At 53.5% G+C, this 13068-nt stretch overlaps 1 protein-coding gene across 1 annotated transcript in view; it reads left to right on the forward strand.

The window, feature by feature from the left end:
* The window catches only part of PLEKHN1 (pleckstrin homology domain containing, family N member 1), a 21919-nt gene extending 9638 nt beyond the window's left edge, over positions 1 to 12281 (forward strand). Inside the window, exons 6-15 of the mRNA XM_010010026.1 lie at positions 2251 to 2375; positions 3175 to 3324; positions 3687 to 3767; positions 7449 to 7518; positions 7865 to 8019; positions 8512 to 8706; positions 9225 to 9452; positions 10039 to 10191; positions 11316 to 11364; positions 12088 to 12281. Of these exons, the coding sequence (XP_010008328.1) occupies positions 2251 to 2375; positions 3175 to 3324; positions 3687 to 3767; positions 7449 to 7518; positions 7865 to 8019; positions 8512 to 8706; positions 9225 to 9452; positions 10039 to 10191; positions 11316 to 11364; positions 12088 to 12281 (1400 nt within the window). The remainder of the gene's footprint in view (positions 1 to 2250; positions 2376 to 3174; positions 3325 to 3686; positions 3768 to 7448; positions 7519 to 7864; positions 8020 to 8511; positions 8707 to 9224; positions 9453 to 10038; positions 10192 to 11315; positions 11365 to 12087) is intronic.
* The last annotated feature ends 787 nt before the right edge of the window (positions 12282 to 13068 follow it).

Raw genomic sequence — 13068 nt, forward strand, 5'->3', positions numbered from 1 at the left:
ACAAACCAAAGCCCCTCTGACAGAGTGTTGTGTATAGCAGGAAGCAGTGACATGAAGAAACCAAGGAGGCAGCAACATTTGGATTGCCAGGAGATCATGGAATCCCAGCCTAGTTTGTGTTGGAAGGGACCTTAAAGCTCCTCCAGTTCCAACCCCCTGCCAGGGGCAGGGACACCTTCCACTAGAGCAGGTTGCTCAAGATCAGTGAGATCAGTGGAGCTTCAGGGGGAGAAATCAAGGCACGGAGGGGATAAGAACCTTGTCTGTGGCCCCACAGAGACTGAGGGTGGAATTCTTTTGTCTCATGACCCTGAGACACAAAAGACGTGCATCCATCCTCTTGTGCAATCCTGTGGCGTCAGCAGTTCCCCATAAACTGCGCTTCCCAGGCTTGTTCAGTACATCAGAGATGCCGGCAGGATCACTGGATGTATGGAGGTGGAGCATGAGCATGAAGCCTGGCAGCATCCAGAGCCATCCCTGGCACACTGGCATGGAGCAGTAGACTGTGACTGGCTGTCCCCTTGGCTTTGTGGTCCATCTCTTGCACAGCCTCGGATGCTGATGTTGAGCACCTTGAGTTACCTCTCCCTCCTCTACAAATGGGGCAGCTTTTCAGTGTCCCCATAGCGAGAGATTTGGCTGGGAATAAACTGCTCTGGGAAAGGGTTTTCTTGCTTCCAGTGCTCCTCTGGAAGCATTCACAAAGGAAAGAGGAAGGACAGGGCAGAAGAAAAGAGCACGAGGGCCGGCACAGGTTGCTCAGCACGGCTGTGTCACAGCCCTGTCACAAATGTGCCCTTGGGGCTGAGGGAAGTGGCAGGAACTGAATGAGCAGCAGCCTCTCTTCACAGCCTCCCCAGCAGCTCCTTGCACCAGCTTCAGGCACGGCTGAGGCTTCAGGCTCAGGCAGGAGTTCCTTTCCTCATTTCTCTTCCTTTGGGGCCCTGTTTAGATGTGGCAACATAAACAGCCCTCAGGATACGTCTGAAAGGCTGACCTCAGAGGAGGTGGCAGAGCAAGCAGTGCCATGGTAAGGGTCATGCCCTACCACCAAAATGCCTGCTGTTTGTATAGGGACCTGGATGCCCAGAGAAGTATTCAGAATATGTAGGTAAAGCTAACACTTTTATACCATCATAGCAACTCTATAAAGTAGGGAATCACCTTATCTCCATTGGAAAACCAAGGCAAGAGGAGACAAGGTGCCACGATGGCACATAGGCACTTGGGTGCCCAGTAATGCTTGACACCTAATGACTGTAGTAGATCTGAATGGAGAGGTTATGGAAAGGCACTCAGGGAGTCTGTGCCTCAGTTTCCCCACCCCTGCTCTGTTTGTGTTAGTGCATTTCCTATCAGACAGCGGTGTTTCAAAGTCATCATTAACTGTTGTTCATGAATAATGCAGGAATTATGGGATGAAAGGCTCCACAGCAGGGCAAAGTACCACTCTTACCCAGGACACTTGCTTATCTGCATACTTCCAAGTCCCTCAAAGCCACATCTTACTGAGCATGCACCAAGTATGCTTTAATATGAGATCACTGGTAAATTATTAATCATAACATACATCCTGCAGCCTGCCAGAAACAATCCTTCACGTCACTAGGTTGTGTCTGTAGTGAATAGCAGGGGGGGTGTGAGGCTTCTCTGCTTGTGCTATTAAGTGAATGATAGCTGGAAACATTCAAATCAACAAGATTTAAGGGCTGTTCCTCCCTTTATGAGTATGTCTGAGAGCAGCTTTAGCTTGTCTGCTACAGATTATATTTGGTGAAGCACTGAACAGTGTCAGGAAGCTACCAGTGTTCTACATATCGAGTGCTAAAGTAAGAAATAGCATGAAACTTTGCATTGAGTTAGGCTGTTTGCAGCAGCACAGTGTGATAGTCTCTGCCTGCAGAGATGCTTCTCACGAGCTGCTGTGCACTTTCAAGCTGAAATCTGTCTCTTGATGTCAATACTGACTTTTGGACTGTCTTTGGTTCTTGTTCCTGGCCTGGATTTGGATTGAGAAGTGACTCATGGTCAGAGTGAGATGTGGCTGGTGGAGAGAAGGTGCTGGAGTCATCCCTGCTGGGATAGTAGTGGCAAGAGGGGCTGGAGTGTGATGCTGACAGAGCAATGCATTGACAGGCGGCCCATGTGTGATGTGCTGAGTGTAACAGCTCTGGCCAGCTCTTTACTTATTGATGCTGCAACTGGTGCCCTTATCTGCTCTGCTCATCGTGTGTCTCACATACCTAGGTCCTCTGCTGAATCCCCTTATCGTGTTCTGCCCCACTGAGTCAGAGCTGAAGCAGTGGCTTTATCACCTGGAGAAACAGATCCAGCTAAACGGAGGAAGCCTTGGCTTGCCCTTCCTCTCTCAGGTTAGTGCCACTTGGGTGGATGTTGTATTGCTCCTGCTGCATTTAGTGGGAGGGATAATGTCTGCAGCCTCTGGAATGTTCTGCCTGGGGAGGAAATGTGTATTTGTGTTCAGATGGCCTGGGGGTCCTAGGTCTGTGCCATCAGCACCAGAGTGTGGTGGGATTTCAGTCTGAACGGCAACCCCACGGATGCTGTGTACCTCTGAGCCCTGACAACAGCTTGCTGCATGTCTGTGCACACACATAGCTTCTAATTGAGGAGCCTGGCCTTTGTGCAGCCTCCTGTGAGGCTGAGAGTGCAAAAAGGAAGGTTTTGCAATCGGGCCAGGCAGGGGGTGTGTGTGGAAAGGGAGACCTGTGACCCTGAGGTGCCACCACCACAGCCCCTCAAGGGTCAGAGGTTTGGGGCTGGTTCAGAGAAGTTCTCACACAGTTGGCTGCTTGTGCAATGATCCAGAGTTTACAAAACATTTGGAGGAGGAGAAGACTGGGACCAGGACCTGGAAAACCAGACTCCAGAGACTTGTCTTCTCTTCCAGTCTCTGCAGGGTGTTTTACTTCCCTCCCTGTCTCCATCTCCCCACTTGTAAAACAGAGGTGTTCCCGTGAAAGGCAAGGTACAGATGATGCCAGGTACCAAGTATTCAGTCCCAGTGGGAAAACTGGCTCCTGCACAGATTTATTTACTGTTTCCTGCTTCTACCACGCTTGAAAAGTGTCCTGAGATGTGCTGTGTGCTGCCTAAACTCTTAGGGGAGGACATGTCTACCCTGCTTCTCAGTTCTGCTCCTGTCCCTAGAATGACTGGAAGCAGAGCTCCATGGGGAAGGAGGAGCTACGCTGGTCCGTGCAGAACATGCCTGTCCAGGAGTGGAGAGGGACCCAGCGGGAATCCTTAGGCAATGTCCTTTGTGTTTCCAAGGTGAAGCTTCAGCATCTGCCTTTCCAGGTAGGACACATCCCTGGGGAGCTACCTCCTGTCAGGAAGGCTTGGAATGAAGTGACAAGTGCAAGGCTCCTGCCTACCTGCTGCCACTAATCCAATACATCCCTGAAGGGTCATTTTACCTGTATCTTGGTGCATGCAAAAAGGGGTTTTGTGGCTCCTGTGTCTCCAGCTTGGGGACAGCACATGCATAAAAGCATTGGCAGGACAGGGCTGGCAGCTGGAGCTGTCAGGGATCTCCATGGAGCCCCTGTTTCCAAAGCCCTTGCCTCAGGGTGCTGTCAGACAGACAAAGTGAAGGGCTCCCCGGACCTGAGCCCTGCCTGGCTGTTCACAGGGAACCCTCTTCCTCTTTACTTTCCAAGGAGCAGCATGACCGGCTGCTGGTGCTTTACCCGTCCACACTGGTGATAGTATCTGAAGAGCACAACAGCCTCTGTTTTAAGGTAAGCTCAGCACCTCCCTGCTCTCCCTCACCCATCCACAGCAGCTCTTTCAGCACCTCTTTGCCTTGTTGCTCCTTCTCCACCTGGTTTCCCTTGTGCTCCCTGTGTTGGCAAGGGCTTTTCCTCCATGCTGCTCCCTTGCCAGCAGGCAGAGGGATGTTGCAAGCTATCTTCCCATGAGAAACACCTTGCCCTCCTACAAAAGCCCAGGGGGGAAGGAGCTGGCTGCCAAGGAATCTTGAGTCTCTGGGAGGAGGGAGGCTGGCATGTTTCTGTGTGGTTATGCTGGCACAGAGCCTGGCTTGCTTGCTTGAGACAGGATCTGGAACAGCCCCAGAGAGTATCCCAGCAGGGGGGCTTGCTTCCCAGGCCCTGCTCTGTGGGACCACTTGGAAGCAGGTAGCATCCAGATGCTCCTGGGGAAGGACAAAGGCATTAGTTGGCTGGTGGGCAGAGAGGAGAGGCTGCTGCTGGCACTGTGGGACCTGGGCAATGTCTGGCACACACCAGTGGAAGGGCCAGCAAGGATGTGGAGGTCTGAGTGCCCATGGGGATGTGAGAGGAGCTTCTCTAGCGCACTGCTGTGTCTTTGCTTGTGGGAGCAGCGCTGGGATCCTCAGCACAGACAGCACTGTGGGCCTGGGAGCTGCATTCGCATTGCCTGCAGTCTGAATAGCCCCGAAAGGTGAAATCCATCTCAGACATCACTGCAATGGCTGTTAAACAGCCCTGTGCTTTCTGGCTCTGAACTGTGTGTGAACCTGCATGTGCAGCATCCTTCCTAGTCACTGGAGATGAGGCAGTGACAAGAAAACCCTGCAGAGTCTAAGGGCTTGTGAAACGCAGTGTGAACTCACTGGGGTCCTTCTTCACATGATTTCACCATGTCCACATTAGGCCCCGAGCCACGCAGGCTGCTTTTAACTCAAGGAAAGACTGCATAGAGTGTCTCCCCGGCCAGAGGAGATGCTGTGCGGGCAGCAGGAAGGGGTGTGAGGGGGGACATACACCAGTGAGAGCTCTCCTCCATCCCTATGCAACACTGGAGGGTGTTCTCCAGCAGCCGGTGGCTTATGTGACACACCTCAGAGCTTGTTTTTGGGAACATGTTTGTAGCTCCTGAGAATGGAACATACGTAAGGGGGCTTTGGGCTGGGCTTTCTGATGAACACATCTCTTTTGAAAGCTTAAGCCAGGTTTGTCTGCCTTGGCCATGCAATGTTCCCTTCCCACGGTGCTGGGGTAATGGCAGGGCTCATGCACAGCCCAGTGCAGCCAGGGGCTGATTCACCAGCCTGTGACACTGTGCTGGGAACCTGATTTTCCACAGGCAAGTCAAGGCACAGGAGCCTTCCTTCTCCCAGGGCTTCTGCAAATGAACTTCCCTTCCCTGCGAGCAGACGCTGAGCCCTGCAATTTGTGTGTGAAGGAAGAACCCGGCCCTTTTGTTCTCCAGTTTCATACAACCCACAGGAGCTGCTGCTGCCAAGTGCTGTGTGTGGGACAGGGAAGGGGAAGGCAGGGGCTGAGCCTGCCAGGATGGGGCTCACCCACAGCAGCTCTGGCTCACTGCTGGTGGGAAAAGGCCCTGGGCAAGGCAGAAATCAGCAAGAGGGGAGCTGCTGGCGAGGGGAAAGTTCATGTCATGGCCAGGGAAGGCTGCAGGGGCTCTCTGCGGCTGATGTGTGTTATTTGAGGGATGCTGCTGTGCTTCCATAGGTGGGACTGTAGCTCCCATGGACAGGGGGCTGTTGCCTTAGGGAGGATGGAGCATAGGGTGCCTGGGGGAAGCCCTATGCAGTTGTTCTTGGTGGCAGGAGAGCTTGCTCCAATGTGCTAGAGCTGAGGAGCAGCAGGAGCAGGCACCACAGGACCCCTCCACATGCAGCCTTGCAGCATCTGTATGACCTGAAGTGTTGAGGCCAGGTTGGACACAGGGACTTGGCACAACCTGCTCTAGTGGAAGGTGTCCCTGCTGGTTGGACCTGGATGAGCTTTAAGCTCCTTTCCAACCCAAACCATTCCATGATTTCTTACAGCAAAAGGGGAGAACAAGTCACAGAGCATTGCCTGGGCTCTCCCTCCCAAGGTCAGCGTTCCTGCACTGCTCAGCCCATAAATCACTTTGGTGCAGGAGAAATAGCAGAGCAGGCTGCGTGTGCCCACAGGCTGCTGCCGGGGCAGCTGGCCAGCATGAACCACAGCGCCTGGTCGAGCTCCACATTTCCCTCATGGCAAAGCTGTCACGTCGTCAGCCACATTCCCCAGAGCCTGTAAGCTTTGCAGCGAGGGCATGAGGAGGAGTTTCTCCTTAGACACCTTGTTTTGCAGCCTGTAAACTCAGGCAAATGAATCCCAAATGACTGCACCTCTTGAGAGGACCTTGAGCTAAAGGCGAGGGCTTTGCTCCTGCTTTTGGTGCTGCTGCCAGGCATGTGGGAGAGTGGTCTGAAGTGGGAACTTTGTTTCCTGAGCACTCCCCAGACCCTGTGTTTGCCATCCCAGCCAGGAGCTGCTCCCAGGGCCATTGGCACCAGCTACCCTTGCCTGGTGTTCCGTGCCCACAGTCAGGGTCAGGTGACGTCCAGGGGAGGTGAACAGGGGCTTAAGGAGCAAAGAAACGATGTGTCACTTGGTTTCCCCTTGCTTAGACAATGAGAGAGTTGAGGGGTAAAGCAATGAGCTCCTCTGTGAGGTGGTTCCAGTGCAAAATCTGCTCCAGCTGCTCTCCCAGGACTGTTCTGGTTTCATTTCCCTAAGGAAAATTCAGCTTGGGGAGCCCCAAAGAAAGAGGACACCCTTGGCCCTTCTGCCAGGTTGCCCTTCATAGGGAATTAAGCTGTCAGCAGTGACACCTAAAGGACTCCCGGCGGCAGCAGGCAGCACAGCAGAAGTCTGGAACAGGCAGTCCTGTTCCTACCAGTCCCACAGAGATCATCGGAGAGCTGGGCCTGGCACAGCAGCAGATATGGGGATGACCATGGGACACCGGGTGATGGCAGAGAGGACAGTGGTGGATGTGCATGCAAAGGTGCTATTGCACTTAGGAGCAATAGCAGATGGCATCTTCTCACTCCAGTTTTGCCAGTGACAGGCTGCTTTTTTCCCTTGCCCTGCTATTAGGAACAGGGATGCAAGTGCAGAGCCCACTGCGATCACAGGAGGGGCATTCACAACTGTGCCCTCCAGCACAAGAGTTCACGTTTCACCAGCTGGCATTTACATACACCCCTGTCTTTGTAAGGCTTTGCAGGGTATGGATTGTGGGCATTCCGGTTTGCAAGGCTGGAAGTCCCATTCCAGCACCTAAACCCTCATTCAGGACCATGTTTGCAGAGTGAAGTCTGTCGTTAAACTATGGGAAGCTGTTGAAAACAGGACTACAAGGGAAGGAATGTTTTTCTTAGCTCATAAGAGACTTTGTAAGGACAGAGCTTACAGAAGTGGCATGTGCAGCCACTTGTGCCGGGGATTCACTTCCTCCTGCTCCCCAATAAGATGGAAAAGCTTTGCAGGAGGCTCCTTTTCCCTCATGGAAAAGCCCTGTGGAAGTGGCGGTTTGCCAGCCAGGTGCCTGCAGAGGCTCCAGCCCTGACGCAGGCACGTTACCCTCCCTGCTGTACAGCATGGGCTGTGATGTGCTCAGCTCTGCCCTCCTGAGCCTGTTCATCTCTCCAACAGGGTGAGCTGCCACTCAACGCCATCCAAGTGCTTTTTGAAGAGAATGAGAAAACCTCCTTTCTAATAGAAGGTGTGTGCTGAGGGGTGTGCTGGGCTGGGCTGGTTTTGCTAAGGAGCTGTGGCCATCCCCTGGGTCAGCAGCCAAGCTCTGTGAACTGAACTCTGAAATCTGGGACCATCTGTGCCCTGGCTTTGCTGGCAGGGAGAGGCTGTGAGGTCCCTCATCTAGGTCTGGGCTGTGGTTGCTCTGTCCCCCATTCAGCCAGGTGGAAAAGGTCAGCACTGGAGATGGAGCATTCCCATCGTCCATGCACCGGGTCTCCAGATCCCGGGAGAATGTGAGGAGGGACAGAGCAAGCAGATTCCCATGGGTTTCTGATCAAGCCCAATAAGAGCAGTGAGTGATGTTTCCACAGGCCGACTGATCAACTCGATCCGGGTGACCTGCCGCAGCTATGAGGATTACCAGGAGTGGCTCTACTGCCTCAAAACAGCCCAGTTCCGGAATGCTGACTCTTCCCTTTCCGGATCAGAGAGTTTCCCGGGATCAAAGCTGCCTCATCCCGGCCAGGTAACATGCTGTGGGGTTGTGTGCGCTAATAAATATATGTCTCCCAGCTATCCTGTCTGTCCTGTCTCTGGCCACAAGTGAGTACTCTGGTGGCACAGCAGACTTTGCTTCAAGTCCCCTGCTTGAAGGCTGTCAGGAAGCTGCAGATCCCTGCAAATTATTTGGAAGCCCTATATTACATTATATAGGCATATATTGTATTAAAATCCTTCAAAACCAGGATAATTGAGTGCCTGTGGAAGGCACATCCCTTGGGAAAAGGCTATTTCTGAGTCTGTGGCTGGTGTTCCCCATACTGCTGAAGTCCTCCCTTCCATTGGAGGTCCTTCCTGACTCTGTCCTGCATCCCCTGAGCTGCCAGTAGGCTTCATCCTACTGCCTTCAGCCTGGCCATAGGTTGTCACAGTGCTGTGTGGTGGGAGATGGGGCTGGGGAGGGATGTGCCTGTGTCCAGAGGGTTGTTCCTGCATGTTCTTCTTCTCCCCCATCTAGTTTGCTGGCAGTGGGAGAGAGTCCCTCACTTCTGATGGCCGCACCAACTCCTGGGCGTCAGGAGGGAGAGTGGCCACCTTAACACACCTCTCCCAGAACAGTGGCTCTCTCCCCGATGGACAGTCCTTCGTGCTTATGCCTGAGAGCAGAGTGCTTGAGGATCCCCTTTCCCATGGCTATTCCCAGCCTCTCCATGTAAGTGAACCCCCAAAAGCATTGGATGTGTGTGGGGACAGGCACTGCCTTTGAGCAGAGTGTCTATCCATGAGCTAGGTGGTCAGTGTTTGCTATGCAGTGGGGCAAATCCATGCCTGGAGCCTGTAGTTGTCCTGGCTTAGCTATGTTACTGCTGATAAGGGAAAAGTCTGCGAGGAATCCCATCCCAAAACTCTGCTCTGCGTTAGGGTTGTGGGTACAGATTGCAAAAGGGCAAACGGGGCTGTCCAGAGGTCAGGAAACCTAAAGTAAAAGCCTGTGGGTGGAGGTGATGGTGTCAGAGCCTTTGTTCTGGTCCTGTGCAGCATACATGTATGCAGGGGCATGCATGGGGAGGAGCACATGGGGCGCAGGCACGGCTGCAGGACCATGCATGAGTGCAGCATGATGCCACAGCAGCAGCCTTAGCAGGGCAGTGCCTTGCACTGGTTGCAGGCAGGTCTGTGTACCCAGGACTGGCTTGAGAAGAGCCATCTCCAGGCTCTGTCTTATTTCAGTGCCTGGCACAGGACCTGCGGAGAGGAGGCAGCGCCAGGAAGTCCAAGGGCAAATGTGGACCCTGTGGCCAGCAACTGCCCAGCCAGGACATGGAGAGGAACATCTGCAGCCTCATTCCTGAGAACCCCAACGGCGAGCTCCTGTCCTTGGTGTACAACGAGCCGTACTCCGCACAGAACTTGCAGCATCACCCCGCAGCTCCCCTGCCACACCTGGACCTCAGCAATGTAAGGGGGCTGCGATAGGGAATCCTACAATGGTTTGGGTTTGAAGGGACCTTAAAGGTCATCTAGTTCCGATCCCCTGCCACAGAGATACCTTCTACAAACCAGGTTGGTCCAAGCCCCAGGTTGGACATGGTGGGGCTGGGAAGGGTCAAGCAGCAGAGGAGCTGGTGCATGGGTTGCACTTTCTTTACAGTGCTGCTTGCAGGGAGAGCTGACCTGGAAGGTGTGAAACCCAGTTCCATTTGAAAATGGTCCATGGGAAGTGAGGTTAAACATGAGAAACAGAGCAACACCTTGAAGCCCTGAGATGCTGGGCACTCATTCCTGAGCCAACACAAGCTTTCCAATGTGTGTCCATTATTGGTATCGTGTGTGATGCCGTGTGAGTGTGCATCTGCCTTGCACCCAGGGAAGTCCCCTTGTCAGCACAGATGGCCACAGTTGGGAGCCAGCCCTGTCATCCCTCATGACTGAGCAGCATTTGGGACTTTAGCTGCAAGGAGATTCCCCACTCTGATCCCTTCTGGGGATGAATTCCAAGTAGGGAACCGCATGTCATGTTTCTGTTTCAATTCTTGCCTTCTAGCTGAACAGATGGAGCTTGGTGGGAAGTCAGCCCTCAACAGCTTCCAGCTCCTTGGAGAAGCCAGCCATGCCCCGCTCCCCCTTGTACACAGACCCCTATACCCCCAGTTCCTCTGGTGCTCGCAGCGTGGCAGGATCCAGCTTCCTGGAGGAGGTAAAGAGGCACCCAGCGTGTCTGCTGCTGGTTATGGTCTTGACTCAGCACACAGGCTTCTGGCTCCAGAACTCACGCCTCAGGCCATTTCTTTTCCTGCTGTCTGCCTGAGCCTGAGCAGGATACGGAAGCTGTGTTTTGGGGTGGGGCAGGTTCTCTGTTTTGTCAATCCAGGACAGAGTCAGAGGGGAACAGGTTTCCCCTGTCTTATCACTGGATACTCACGACAATCCCAGGAAGAGCCAGAAACCACAAAACAAAGGCAGAGACTGAGATGTGATCATCCAGTCTACAGAAACTAGAGATGAGTCAGACACAGAGACCCCTTTATCCACCCCAAAAAACTCCAGCTGTGATAAGTGTCTGTTAAAGGCTACATTTCTAGTTTTACTCCCCTCTCAGGGACATGAGTCTCTGTCCTTCATCCCTTGAGCTACCAGTAGTCTTCCTCCTTGTGCCTTCACACCTGGCCAGCTTCCACCACCTCTGTGGGTCACTGCGAGGGTCCTGCAGCCAATTCTTCCTTTCCCATCTAAGGCTTTCAAGATTGGAATGTAGTAGAATTTGTAAGGTAGGCAGAAAACCTGGCTTTGCCAAGTCTGTTCAGGGCAGGGCTGGCTTACAGGTGGGAAGCAGCAGGTCAGTGCTGCCCAACTGTCCATAGCAAGCATCAAATGTGGAGCGTTTTGGTTCAGTTCCTGCAGTGTCCTGGACAGACGGGCTCAGCACAAGTGAATGCCTGCAGAGACCATCTCTCTCTGCAGAAGAGGAGCTGCCAGCCCCTGCCCAGTCACTGCAGAGAGGTGCCTGTGGCTCCAGGTTACAGCTCCTCATGCCGCCTCCAACTGCAGCCTCCTGATGCTTCTTACCTTGAAGAGGTGAGTTTGTAAATGCAGTCTGAGTGCCCCACACTGCAGGCTGCAGGGGAATACACAGGGGTGCAGGGCTTCCTGCCTTTCTCCAGGCTGGAACAGTGGTCAGTCACTGCAGGGCTCTGAGCTTTTTGCTCTTTGTATCTTGGGGAGCAGGGATGGGGAACCATCCGAGGCCTGATTCCCTGGTGTGTGGTTATCCCAGGACTGCAGTGCTAAGTCATCCTCATCAGTGCTTCTCTTTCATTTCAGATCTCTTCTCTGCAAGAGGAACATCTGGGTCCTTCATTGCAGCTAACAGGTGAGACTCTTGGGAGGCCCATTGGGTGCTGCAGCCCACCCTGCCTCGCCGATGTCTGTCTCCGTAAGGATCATTCAAAGCAGGGCTGATAGGGAGCACAGGGACTCATGAGTGCCCACCCTTCCTCCTGGTTCCTTATGGTTCCTCATGGTGGGACTGAGTCTGTCACCCTGCCCCCTGCCTGTGTCTGTCTGAGGCAGTGATCTTGGCTTCTGCTCACTGCCTACCAGCTCCAGTCATCTGGGGGCTTGTGGTTTGTTCTGTGGCACACTTCAGAGAGTCATCCCAGCCTGGTTTGGGTTGGAAGGGAGCTTAAAGCTCTTCCAGTTCCAACCCCCCGCCACGGGCAGGGACACCTTCCACTAGAGCAGGTTGCTCCAAGCCCCTGTGTCCAACCCAGCCTTGAACACTGCCAGGAACGGGGCAGCTCCCTCAGCCAGTCTCCAGAGCAGAGGTGCCCTCAGAGCATCTCCATGGCCTCCTCTGGACTCGCTCCAACAGCTCCACATCCCTCTTGTGTTGTTGCCCCAGAGCTGGGTGCACACTGTAAGTCTCCCCAGAGCAGAGTAGGGTTGCACAGACACTTCCACTACTTTGCCCACATCTGGTTGCATCTGCACTGTGATTTTGCTGACCCTCGTGTGTCCTCTCTGCTGGCAGAGGAGCAGGCAGCTACTGGGTTGCTTATGAGCTCTCTGAGTGCTTTTCTCTGTTTTGTTGCAGAGAGGGATGCTGGCACCTATGACCTGCCAGAGACCAGCTTCCCACACAGCAACTCCTCAGCCTACCACGACTACGCCGAGCTCCAGAGCTTCCAGAGTGACTTCAGCTATGACAACCTGTGGGAAGCTGAGGAGAAGGAGCTGGACACCCCTCACACCTCCCCAGCTCCCAGCCAGCAGTTTTACCAGGCCTGAGGGAAAGCTTCCACAACCAGGCATAGAAAAGCCCCCGGGCTCTTTTCTCACTGGGTTTTCCTCCAGGGTGAGGAGCTTGGGGTGTACAAAGCAAAGGGAAGGGCCCTGCTGGTTCCCATGTCCTGGCAGGTCCAGAGCTCAAGCTTCTCTGAATCTGAGGATGGGGCAAAGCACAAAAGCATCATCCTCTGCAGTGTGTGTGCTAAAGGGTATGCTCTGTGGCTGCTCCAGCTTAGGGAGCTCTGGCTAGGAAACAGCTTTGTCCCCTTGAAAATGAAAGGAAGAACAAAAAGCTGGTCAGGTTCCCTTAGATACAAAGGTGTTCATGTAGAGCAGTCACTCCAAGGCCAAAGAAGAGGGCTGGCTAGTGGCTGGGTTAGTTTGATCTTTATTACCAGTGACCTCAGGCCGGTCACTTTGAGGATCCATTGATCCCTGAGAATAGCTGTTAAACCAACCCTTCCTCCACTGAGCTCTGAAGTCTTCGAAGATGCATAAGACATGCCCCATCAGGGTATATAAGGTTGGTAGCAATAGCTGTGCTCATAGGATTGTCTTCCTGCAAGGTCAGAGTTAACTGGCAAGAGATGGAGAAGGGAAATCCAGACCTGGGCAGAATGGGACTTCCTTTCCACTTCATGCAGAAAGTTCTTTCCTGCCAGTGCTGGCTCCAGACCATGGTGGTGACCTGCAATATTACGAGGTGGAATCAAGAACTGTGCTGCCAAGTGGCTTATGTGGATAAGGATGCCCTGGATTCCTCTTATGGGATGGCATCCTTTCCTCC

This window comes from Nestor notabilis, unplaced genomic scaffold (assembly GCF_000696875.1).
Source record: "Nestor notabilis isolate BGI_N333 unplaced genomic scaffold, ASM69687v1 scaffold16062, whole genome shotgun sequence".
In the NCBI taxonomy this organism is placed as follows: Eukaryota; Metazoa; Chordata; class Aves; order Psittaciformes; family Psittacidae; genus Nestor; species Nestor notabilis.